The 12,172-nt window shown below is 38.7% G+C and overlaps 1 protein-coding gene across 1 annotated transcript in view; it reads right to left on the bottom strand.

Moving 5' to 3' along the window:
- The window catches only part of rab11fip4a (RAB11 family interacting protein 4 (class II) a), a 47,185-nt gene that overhangs the window by 24,598 nt on the left and 10,415 nt on the right, over positions 1–12,172 (bottom strand). Inside the window, exon 3 of the mRNA XM_084110684.1 lies at positions 9,799–9,884. Coding sequence (XP_083966810.1) covers positions 9,799–9,884 — 86 coding nt within the window. The remainder of the gene's footprint in view (positions 1–9,798; positions 9,885–12,172) is intronic.

The raw sequence follows: 12,172 nt of genomic DNA on the forward strand, positions 1-12,172 counted from the left end.
TGTTTTTAACTGTTTGAACATGAAAAATAATGTTGGACCATTGTTACTCTATACACAGCTAGAGTTTTAGAAGAAACATGAATGCTGTTTGACTGTGGAAATGTTGTTGCCATGATGTTGCCATTGCTAAGGTGTTCAGAGTGTCTTTTGACAAAATCTATCTGGTTGCTATATTTATGGGTGGTTACCAGGGCGTTACTATGAAGCTGATAAGGTGTTCAGAGTGTTTTTTTTTACAAATGCTATCTGGTTGCTATATTTCTGGGTGGTTGCAAGGAAGTTACTATGCAGTTGCTAAGGTGTTCTAAATATTTTAGGCACTTGTTATTTGGTTGCTAGGGTGTCCTGGGTGGTTGCCAAGGTATTACTATGCAGTTGCTAAGGTGTTCAGAGTGTCTTTTGACAAAATCTATCTGGGTGCTATATTTCTGGGTGGTTGCCAGGGCATTACTATTGAGCTGCTAAGGTGTTCAGAGTGTTTTTTTGTTTGTTTGTTTTTTGTTTTTTATTTTATCAATTCTATCGGTTTCATATATTTCTGGGTGGTTGCCAGGAAGTTACTATGCAGTTGCTAAGGTGTTTTGAATATTTTTGGCACTTGTTACTTGGTTGCTAGGGTGTCCAGTGTGGTTGCCAGGGCAAGGAATGCAATAGCATTGGGGTGTAGGGAGCTCTGGGTAGAGGTAGTGCCTTTGTTTCCTGATAGCTGCACTCAACTATTGAGTGGACAGACACACTGGTCCTCATCCATCTCCTAAATCTCTCACGTCTGGCTCCTAGTGCCACACCCCGGTACACCGCTTCAGCTGGCGGGCTAAACGACGTGAGGGGGTGATGTCCATCACTGGGCGAATTAACTACCACGACGGAGTCACCGGCCACCTACCAGCTATGGTGTCAAATAGCAGGGAAGGCAGATCTGTTCAGCCTTGGCAGGCCATCTGCCTAGGAGCGGGAAACTCTGATGTAAAACCTACGGCCCGAGGACCTCGCTGTCACCGTCCCAGCTTGCTAGGCCATGGCAGTTGAAGCCCGGGCTTAAAGGGTGGGGTCAGTTCTGCGCACACTGCACTCCACTTGAAAACTCCTCTGTACAGGCAAGAAGGAAATATCCACGTCTAGGGAAAACTCCCTCAAGACCGCCGTGATGCAGTCATTATCACTCTGTACAAGAACAAAGGTGAGAAGTCAGACTGTTCAAATTATCGTGGCATAACACTTCTGTCCACAGCCGGCAAAATCCTTGCAAGAGTACTGCTGAATCGACTGGTACCGACGATAGCAGAAGATCACCTTCCAGAGACACAGTGTGGCTTCAGAGCCAACCGGGGAACCACAGACATGGTGTTTGTCCTGAAGTGCCGGGAACAAAACAAAGCGCTGTACGTCACCTTTGTGGATCTGACAAAAGCATTTGATACCGTGAGCAGGCAGGGACTTGGAAAATTCTGGAAAAGCTAGGCTGCCCACCAAAGTTCCTCACCATGATCATCCAGCTTCATGAAGATCAGCTTGGACAAGTCAGACACAGTAACGACCTCTCGTTCTTGCTCCCACACTGTTTTGTTCACCATTTTGTTCAGCATGATGCTCTAGCAGACTGCAGAGACTACAGACTACTCTCCTGTATGGCGCTGAGTCCTGGGTCACGTACCGTCATCACCTGAGACTTCTCGAGCGTTTCCATCAGCACTGCCTCCGCACAATCCTCAACATTCGTTGGAGTGACTTCGTCGCCAACACTGAAGTCCTCGAGTCAGAGGAGGTTACTAGCATCGAGGCCATGGTCCTCAAGGTACAACTTAGCTGGGCAGGGCACGTCTCCAGGATGGAGAACCACCGCCTACCTAAGATCGTGCTGTACGGGGAACTGTCCTCTGGCTACTGCAACATCGGGGCACCGCGAAAGCGATACAAAGACTCCCCGAAGAAGTCCCTCACTGCTTGCTGCATCGATCACCGTCAGTGGGCAGCACAAGCAGATGATCGCAACTCCTGGCGGCGCACAGTCCATCAGGCTACCTCCCTCTTTGAAGATGCCCGCAGGGCCAGTACGGAGGACAAAAGGAGAAGAGGAAGGAACCGTGTCCCCTCAGCACCTATCCTGGACCAGACCTTTACCTGCAGCCACTGTGGCAGGACCTGCCTGTCCCGCATAGGCCTCGTCAGCCATCAGCGTGCCTGTAGAAGACGTGGATGTCCCTCCTAAATCTTCGTTTGCGAAGCCAAGCCATGACTATGCAGGTGCTAAGGTGTTCAGAGTGTTTTTTGACAAATGCTATCTGGTTTCTATATTTCTGGGTGGTTTCCAGGGCATTACTATGCAGTTGCTAAGGTGTTCTAGGTGTTTTAGACGTCTGCTATCTGGTTGCTAGGATGTTCTAGGTGGTTGCTAGGGGTCTAACTGGTTGCTATGTGGTTGCTTACTATACAGAACTTTAATATTTGGCACTAAAGGGTTTGTTCAATCTAATAACAATAGTGAAGCTTGTAAGCAACAGTCATAATAAAGAAGAGAGGTAATAAATAAGGAGTATATCAGTGAGTAGTAAGACCTAAGATTTATATAAGACAGAAAACATTTAGGCTGTTAACTGCAACTGCTCTCTAATGTGTGAATGATTGCTTCCGGCTTTAATTTAAACAGAGAAGCCTCTGTGTGCATATGAGCACAGCTTTTATCTCTTCTAACTTTCTCTTTTCTCTTTCCCATCTCTATGTGACTGACAGCTGGTAGATTAGGAGGACTGCTGGAATGTGAAGAAAGACGAGGAGAAAAGTGGGAAAGAGAATAAGAGAGGGAGGCCACAAACAGACCCAATGAGCCCAAAAAAAGCACAAGGAATCAGACAACATACACATACTGGTCAACAGAAAATTTTCATCAGTTGATACATAGAAATATCAACAGTCCTAAAAATGAAGATGCTCAACCGAAACCTCAAATGTTCAAGTAGCTACTAACACAGAGTGGATTATAAAATGAAAAGAAGACAAAGTGAGTGAGCAAGAGTAAGAAGCAGACAGAAGAGCAGGAGGGAACACAGTGAACACAGGCTTGGCAGTTTGGGCACAGTGTGCATACAAATGACTGTATTCCTCTATAATCCAAAACCAGGGGTCTCAATCGGTGGATTGCAAGGTATAACTGGGTCACAGGTCTGTTCTGGACAGCAAAAAGAAAAGCTAGATCCAAAGAGTGAAATACAACTAACCATATAATCATGCAAAGAAACTACACAAAGTAGCCTATAAGAAAATGCAACTAAGACTACATTAATTATGAGTTCATTTACATTGCAAATAAACCGTTTGTGTAGACCACAATTTGTTTTCTTGTTATGTCTGTTGGAAAAATAATAATTAATAAATAAATAAATCTGCCTGAGCTGAAAACTTTTACATTAAAAGTAAATTTAATAATAGATTAAAATGAAAAATGAAAATTTAAAAATAAAAGCTATAGTGCAAAGAGGTCATATTCTTGCTGTGCAAATGGCTCCGACCAACATGCTGACATTTTATCTAATGGTAGTGATAAAAGGCAACCTCGAGCTCATGCTGTGCATGACAGTTGGCTACTTGAAGAGAAAGCTCGTACTTAACATGTGATGTCATTGTGGCAGCGCATGCACTCAGAAGAACCTGGCTGCTCACATCAACCCAGACAGAGGAGAGGAGAGGATGTTGAACGCTTGATGGCAGTGATTGAACTCAGTGGGTAGTAGTACTGCACAACATCATCCAGAAATGGGTTGCCTTTATAATCTGACCCTGGACCAAATGACAATGTCAAACGTAGTGGCTGTTTTTCAAATAACTGTTGATGTCCTTTTATTTGGCATACACATGACATTCAGTCTCTCTCTCTCTCTCTCTCTCTCTCTCTCTCTCTCTCTGCACAGTCAGTATTGACAGAACACATCATCTCTTTTTGTACTGCCACCAATTCATCCGTCTTTCATATTTTCTTTCCCATCAAAATTACATTGTCACTACAATCTTATACGTTTTTCCTTTTCCTTTTCTCTCTCTCTCTCTCACACACACACACACACACACACACACACATTTTGAAGAACATTGGGTTCCAAACAAAATTGGACCTCATTGACTTTCATTGTATGGACAAAAAACAAAAATGTTTCAAAAATATCTTCTTTTGTGTTCTACAGAAGAAAGAAATTAATTTGGAATGACATGAGGGAGGTTGTTGGGTGACCTATCCCCTAGTTAGTTGAACTAAGTCCTGCCATTTAACAAAATGGATATACTGAAAAATGCAGGAGCGTTAAAACAAATGTATTTATCATAAAACCTATTAACAAGCAATTATGGCTACAAAAATAATTCAGCCCCCTTTAGGCTCACAGGAAGCAGGCACTGGCCTGTGAAATTCAATGTCACATGGAGCAGTGCTGCAGTGCTCCTGAAGAAGGGAGAGATGTGGTGCATGAAAGCCGAGGGCTTTTTACTCGCACTGAAACATCTTCATCATACACTGTCGCGGTGCATCTCATTTCAACACGCGTCTGTGCTTAAAATACCAACAGCTTGAATCTCCACCCGCTTAAGCAAAAATATGCTTTTTATGCATTCATTCTGCTCTGAGCAGATACAGATACTGGACCTTATGATGATGTTTGTTGTGGTGCTGCGCAGATTTAGATGCTGCTGATAGACAGATGATACTACAAAGATATAGTAACACAGTTAGACACATTCACAAAAGTAAACAACATGTGTTTGCAAGTTGTGTATATTTGGCAAGTTAGTCAATTTTAAAAGTGTCTATTTGTGTCTATAGACACATGTCATATATATGGGGCCAAAAAAATGATTGAGCAAGGATGCATTAAATTAAATTGATCAAAAGTGATGGTAAAGACATTTATACTAGATTTCTATATCAAATAAATGCTGTTCTTTTGAGTTTTCTATTCTTCAAAGATTCCTGAAAAGAAATGTACAGTATGCAGTGACAAGATGTGTCTTAAATCTAGATTTAAACAGTCTGAGCCATTCTCAGGAAAACTCTGAAATAGCCTTCCTGATAATGTTCCAGGCTCAGACACACTCTCATAGTTTAAATATAGATTAAAAACACATCTCTTTAGCCAAGCATTCACATAATGCATCTCATAAAATTGCACTCCCCCAGTTATATCAGATCAGATGCACATGATGATCTTTTTGCTTGAAACACTTTGACACAGTCACCTCTGATAACAGATTACTCTAAACTGAGGTTTGCACAAAAATGTTATGTTATCAACATTGATAATAATCAGAAATGTTTCTTAAGCAGCAAATCAGCATATTAGAATGATTTCTGAAAGATCATGTGACACTGAAGACTGGAGTAATGATGCTGAAAATTCAGCTTTGCATCACAGGAATAAATTACATTTTAAAGTAGAAAGTAAATTGCATCGGTACAAACTTTTATGTTGGCTTGGCAAAGCCTTTTCTGAAAGTTTTATAAGCTTTTTAACATGTTTTATAATGTTGCTAGCAAGTTTTATCATGTTGCTAATGTAGCGGTTGTTCTACTACACTAGCATGTTTTATCTCATTGTTAACATTTTATTTAGTTGCTAGCATGATTTAACATGTTCCAACATGTTTCTAGAATGTTTCAGCATTTTTTCTAGCATGATTTAACGTTGATAATATGTTTTAACATTATTTTACATTTTCTAGCATGATCCTAACATGTTTTAGCATTTTTCTAACATGTTTTAGCATGTTGCATGTTTTAACATTTTTCTAGCATGCTTTAAAACATTGCTAGCATGATCCTAGCATGTTTTATCATGTTGCTAGCATGTATTATTGCAAAGTTAACATGATCAGCATGTTTCAACATGTTGTTAACATGTTTTAGCACCAAATGCTAAGTCCAAATTGAAAGCCCATCACGAAATCTTCAGTACCTACAGTATATTATCCATTATTTACCATCTCTGGTGTACACTAGGTTTGGTGAGACTACAAGGCTGTGAGAATAGAAAGTAAAAATTGCACATTGTATTCCTTAGAAGTTAACAACAAAAGAGTTTAATAATATAATATTAATAATATCTCTAGAAAAAAGGAGCACAAAAGGGACAAGCACCTCAACACATGCTCTTCTAGCCTCTCTCTCTCTCTCTCTCTCTCTCTCTCTCTCTCTCTCTCTCTCTCTCTCTCTCTCTCTCTCTGGTTATCCATCAGTGTAATCAATGTGACAGGCTCATTAGTGCTCTGACTCAACTATCATTCAGCAGCAGTCACTCAGAAGAAACATCTCTGAGTTCAAACTCCAATCACGATTGATCTGTACCGAGCAATGCATACACATACACACACATACACCGATGAACCCAGACAAATCACAGCTCCACACACACACAACTAAAATATGAGCTTCGGGTTTGAATGTTGTCAACAGGAATTGTTTTGTCTCGGAGTGTGATTTTATTAAAACTAAGACATAGCACCTTTTTTGTCATTTTGTTATATGAAGGTCACATTAAAAGTGCCTTAGTAACTTTACCTTTTTTATTATTTAAATGCCCAGAGCCAGATTTTCAATGTTAAAATATGAAAATTATATTTTTTAAACTAAGATCATCTACACAATGTGTTAAATCAACACACATCACTTCAATATCTACTGTGTGGAAATTAATTCCTACATTTTTACAAAAATTACAACTGTGGGTTATTTTTCTCTGTTATTTTCACCCCAGGAAATTTTTCCACAAATAGTCTTATCAAAAACTTTAGTGTACTTAGTTACCAAAGAGAAAAGAAAATGTCAGTGGAGAACGTTTGTGTGTCAGTGAAGGATATAGTATTAACATAAGTAGCATTAACAGATCAAGTAAGCCATTAACTGTTCTCAAGCAGGTCCTGTAGACGAGACATAACATGCTTGGTCAATCTGATCAGCTGTCTGTAACCTTAATCTCTAAATCATGCTGTGTGTGTCCTGGGAAAACATATAATTATCCATACAATGAAACACACACACTTTGAAGACTTCACCAAACACTGTGAATAGTATGTTAATAGTATGTTAAAAAGCACTGTGTTAATATGACAGTGTTGCTTTGTGACAGCCACCACGACACTACACTACTATGATCGGAAAACTGTGCTACCTGACAGATGACAGTGAGAACATGTCTGACTCAGAAATGGCACAATATTAGTGAGAGGTGCATGCTGGTCCAATTAGAAAATATGTTCATGACATGGAAGTAATCATGCCATTCACTGATATTCTATCTTATGGTGTCAGTTTATTCATCAAAGAAAATTAACATTTCAATGTTTTTTGTTTTGGAAAGAGAGAGAGAGAGAGAGAGAGAGAGAGAGAGAGAGAGAGAGAGAGAGAGAGAGAGAGAGAGAGATAAAGGTGCTCTGCAGAAGATCAATGCAAAGCTTCAGTCCAGTGTTCATTTGAAGTGCTAATAGAACCGTTTGCAGCAGAGCACAGAAAAAGCAAAGAGCAATGCAGTAGTTGACACAGACTTCATTTGCACATCCTCACACGATAGCCATCACACAATTAAAAAAATGAAGAAAGAAAAAAGCTGTAGTGCAGGAGGTATCATGGAAATATTCCTAAAACCTGCGCCACCCTCTATATCAACAATATAGAAAACATTTCCTGTAACTGTTGGAAAAATGATAGTTAGCTTTTGCAGCAGCTGGATTTTCCAGAGAGCAAATGAACAGGAATAAATGATACTAAAATTACAAATGTACTAAAACATGCTGCTCAGACTGAACGTCTCAAACAGGCAATGCTTTAGCTACATAATTAGCCAGTCTTCTAGAATGAATCATATTTCTCTCCTTTTCTCTTCATATTTCTCAACATTTTCATTAGGGTATTACTATGTAATTACTATGTAATTATTAGTGTCTTAAAATGAATGACAATATGGTTACAAAGCTCATCATTACATTCCTAGTGTGAGTGAATGTGTCTTTTTCAGACTGTGGAGGAGGTCTGTTCACTGCTGCTGCTGCTGCAGTGTTTAATATCCACAGGGACACTATGATCCAGCTTCACTCCGAAGTGCATTGTCTGACTGATAAAACACTCAAATTATCCATGCATTACTGTAATAATGAATAAGATATTTTAGATTATAACTGGTGATGGATGATACAAATTGATAGATCAGTATGGCGCATGTATAAAATCTGCATAATGCCATTTTTTCCTAAATGAAAAACACTAATCCTTGCGCTTCACATGCATGTATAATATTATCTCCATAGTGTTGCTGTATTTGTTATGAATGCGGTTTCAATCTTTGTTTTGAGCTACCGTAAATGCATCTCATATCTTTCCAAACACTGCCACCTAGTGATGATGCCAACACTGTTGCAGTCACCTGCTGCATTCTAATATTAGAAACAGCTCTTAAGCTTACTATGTGATGTTGTAGTACTAACTGTATTGACTGATATTGACTGTAAAGATCTATATCTTTAAAATCTATAAATTGAGTAATAAGAGTGAAAACTTTAGCTTTTCAACAATAGGATTTGCCAAATTTTTACATATAGAAAACATTTACTCTGAACAAATATATAATTAAAAAAAAGTGCAAATTGCAAATAACCCTCCATTCTGCTAAATATCAAACAGCTGTATAACTGAAAACAGGCACTGTTTATTTAAAAACCCATATATATCTGGATGTATGAATGGGCTTGTTCATTAAGCTTTTAAATCAAAGTCTGGCTGGCCAATAAAATTTGTATATGCCATATGGAGGTGCTTAATTAATATTTATGCTCCATTTTTTGCGAGACATAAAAGAGTAAGACTACATCTTACATGCAAATATCTGCTAAAAGTGAAGACCTTTAAGAAAAACAAAGTGTGTAATTATTTGCATAAAAATACATATAAATGTCTGTGTACAGTATGTGTCGATGAATGTCAGGAATCCCCTCCACTCGAGCTGTTTGACTGACAGCTCCATTGAGTCATATACAGTATGCTGACAGGAGCCATTAAAACGTCCCGAGTCAGGTTATGTTTTACAAGGCTTAAACGGTAACTCAAGCAGAAGCCTGTGAAACAGTGGCAGTATGGATTGCAGTGTGTGTGTGTGACTGAGAGCTGACATGCTGGTGGGGTGGGGGGTGGGGGGTGGGTTGGCTCTACTTACTCTAATCCATCAAGTTCATACAAGCCAAGCACTGAACTGCTAGTAAGGCAGACGAAAGGAAGGTCATTCCTTGTTATATCAGAGAACAATGCATCTGTCCATTAAGTGTCCTAATGCGTCTAGACACATTGCCAACAGAAGTGCTTACAGTTTCTGGCTTGCTGTTGGGTTGCCTGCCTCAATATGGTGCAATGAACACCATAAGAACAAGCAGGAGTGCTTGCCTCCCAGTAAAGTGAACCAAAACCTATGCAACAAAAAAAATTAGCCTGTTTCACAAATAGGGAAAAACTCAAAATACAAGTCAGTCAGAGACAAAATCCCTTTCTTCGACTAGAGAAAAATCTTAACACATTACACAGAGGAACCTTTAAACAATAAAAGAATCTCTATACACTTTTTAGACTTTCAGTAGTTAGGTGACCCTATTGATTCTGTCAATAGCCACTAATCCAATGCGGTGCAATTAGGTGCATGTGCACAATGACAAATAAGCAGTGTTTTCAGCTGATCAGACCCAGTGTCTTGTTTTTTGGGGGGCCAACAGTCTAATTGGGCATGTCATGTGGGAAAGGGGAAAAAAACATCAAGTAGCCAAACACAGAAATCTGCCCACCTGATAGTAGTAGCCATTGTCCGTCTGGTATGGCTGTGCTCCGATGTTGGGGGTCCCAAGTGCAGTTTTCAGAATCTCTTCACAGCCTGAATCACATAGAAAGAAACATTAGTCCTGTGAAAACACATCTCATTGAGCACAAATAAGTAAGAGATAACGTGCAGTCAGTCGGTTGAGTGCAGTTTACGGCTGTGTTCAAAAGATTAGGCAGCTGACTTGTTGCTGAATATTACTAAATTAATATTTACTGTAATTACTACAATACTAATTTCTCACGAGAAATGACATCTAAAGTGGAAAACGTACATTTACGCATAAACTGCACCACCAACCGCACCTTTCAGATGCCATCTTTATTTTTTAACACAACTGCCACAGAATGGAGTGCACAGGATTGTGGGATATCAAAGGCAGTGAAAGATACATATACGCAGCCTTCAAAAATCCATCAGATGAAGGTATCTCAGGAGACAAGAAAGTGAAGCTAACATTGGTTTTGGACGTGCGTTGATGTCTTCCCACCTTGGAATACGTCCTCCGAAGGCAGCATTTTTTAAGCTTTCAAACACAACCTAAAAATCCATGGCTACTCAGCAAATAAATAAAAAATGATATGTATATTAGAAAAAATAGTCAATAGACCTATCAACCAGACGAACACTACAACAATGAATCAATTTAATTTTCAAAAACAATCGATAAGTGAAACAAAAGATGGCACCAGTTGCATTTAAATGCAAGTCTGTGTGATACGAGAAACATGAAAGTAGCCCAAAACCCTGTAGCAATCGCGTTCCGGCGCGGTCACTTCAACCTGCGGGCTAGAAAAAAACAACCCACGGCAACAGTGCAAAAGTGTCATAGTTGACAACGAAAATTAGGAAATATCTGACCGCTGAATGCTATCAGAATAGAGTACTCCAGAGCACTGTGTAAAAAAGTTGTATAAATTTGTGGCACAAATCCCGTATCTTTCTCTGCACTGATATGCTATACATTCCTGTAAGATCCACCTCATTTAAAGGGATAGTTCACCCAAATTTGAAAATTCTGTCATCAATTAGTCACCGCTATGTCTTTCCAATCCTGTATGCATTTCTTATTTTCTGCAGAACACGAAAAAGAAGATATTTTGAAGAATGTTGGTAACAAAACAGTTTTGGTTCCCATTCACTTACATTGTATGGTGAATGGGATTAAAAACTGTTTGGTTACCAAAATTCTTCAAAATATCTTCTTTTGGAATGACATGAGGGTGAGTAAATCATTTTTGATTGGACTATCACTTTAATTCTAATTTCGAATGTGCTTTATGAAAGTACAAAATGAAGCAATTGATTAAGTTTGCATCACCACAACAACTAGATTAGTTTAGAAGAATTTCCTTATATCTATTATATTGTTAACACTTTACAATAAGGTTCCTTTATTAAACATTAGTAAATGTATTAACTAACATGAACTAACAATGAGCAATACATTTACTACTGTTTTTGTTAATCTTTGTTAATGTTAGTTAATGAAAATAAAGCTGTTCATTGTTTGTTCATGTTAGTTCACAGTGCATTACCTAATGTTAACAAGATTTTAATAAAGTATTAGTAAATGTTGAAATTAACATTAACAAAGATGAACAAATGCTGTATAAGTGCAGTTCATTATTAGTTAATGTTAACTAATGTAGTTAACTAATGAACCTTATTGTAAAGTGTTACCATTATATTATTCATTAGAGAATCTCAGATGTACATATACTAATTCAAGAAATGTGGCTTTCTGAATTACTAGACACTGCGGCCATTGTGCAGTACGTATAAATCAGCTTCTGCTACTTTAAATTTCAGATCCCTATTTGACGACATCTCTCAACCCATGCTTGAATTATTGAACTATACACACTGTAAAATTTAGGCCTCCTTTGCTCCACTTACAAGAAAAATGTCAAGATCCTCATTTTGATAAAAACTGAAAGTTCAACATTAGATATTATGTTGGAAAGGGGAATTGTTCTCTTAAATATAAGGCTATATTGTTGCTCACACACACAAACAGACAAGCCCATCTGCAGAAATACAACAGGCTAAGTAAAATGCCATGAATAAATAACGTACTGAGAGCCACAGCGTAGGGCAGCCCAGGCCTTGACTCCATTTATAGTCACATAACATGAAGTGCAGTGAAGGTTTGGAGCTCTGTGCAACATCTCAAGTGGGCCACAGCTCGACTTGGCTCCGGGAATGTCCCAAATGGGAACATATTGTGGGCAATATACAGTACCAGTCAAAAGTTTGGAAACATTACTATTTTTAATGTTTTTGAAAGAAGTCTCTTATGCTCATCAAGCCTGCAGTTAAAAACAAAAACAAAAAAACAA

The sequence above is a fragment of the Abramis brama genome, assembly GCF_963993115.1.
Source record: "Abramis brama genome assembly, chromosome: 1".
In the NCBI taxonomy this organism is placed as follows: domain Eukaryota; kingdom Metazoa; phylum Chordata; class Actinopteri; order Cypriniformes; family Leuciscidae; genus Abramis; species Abramis brama.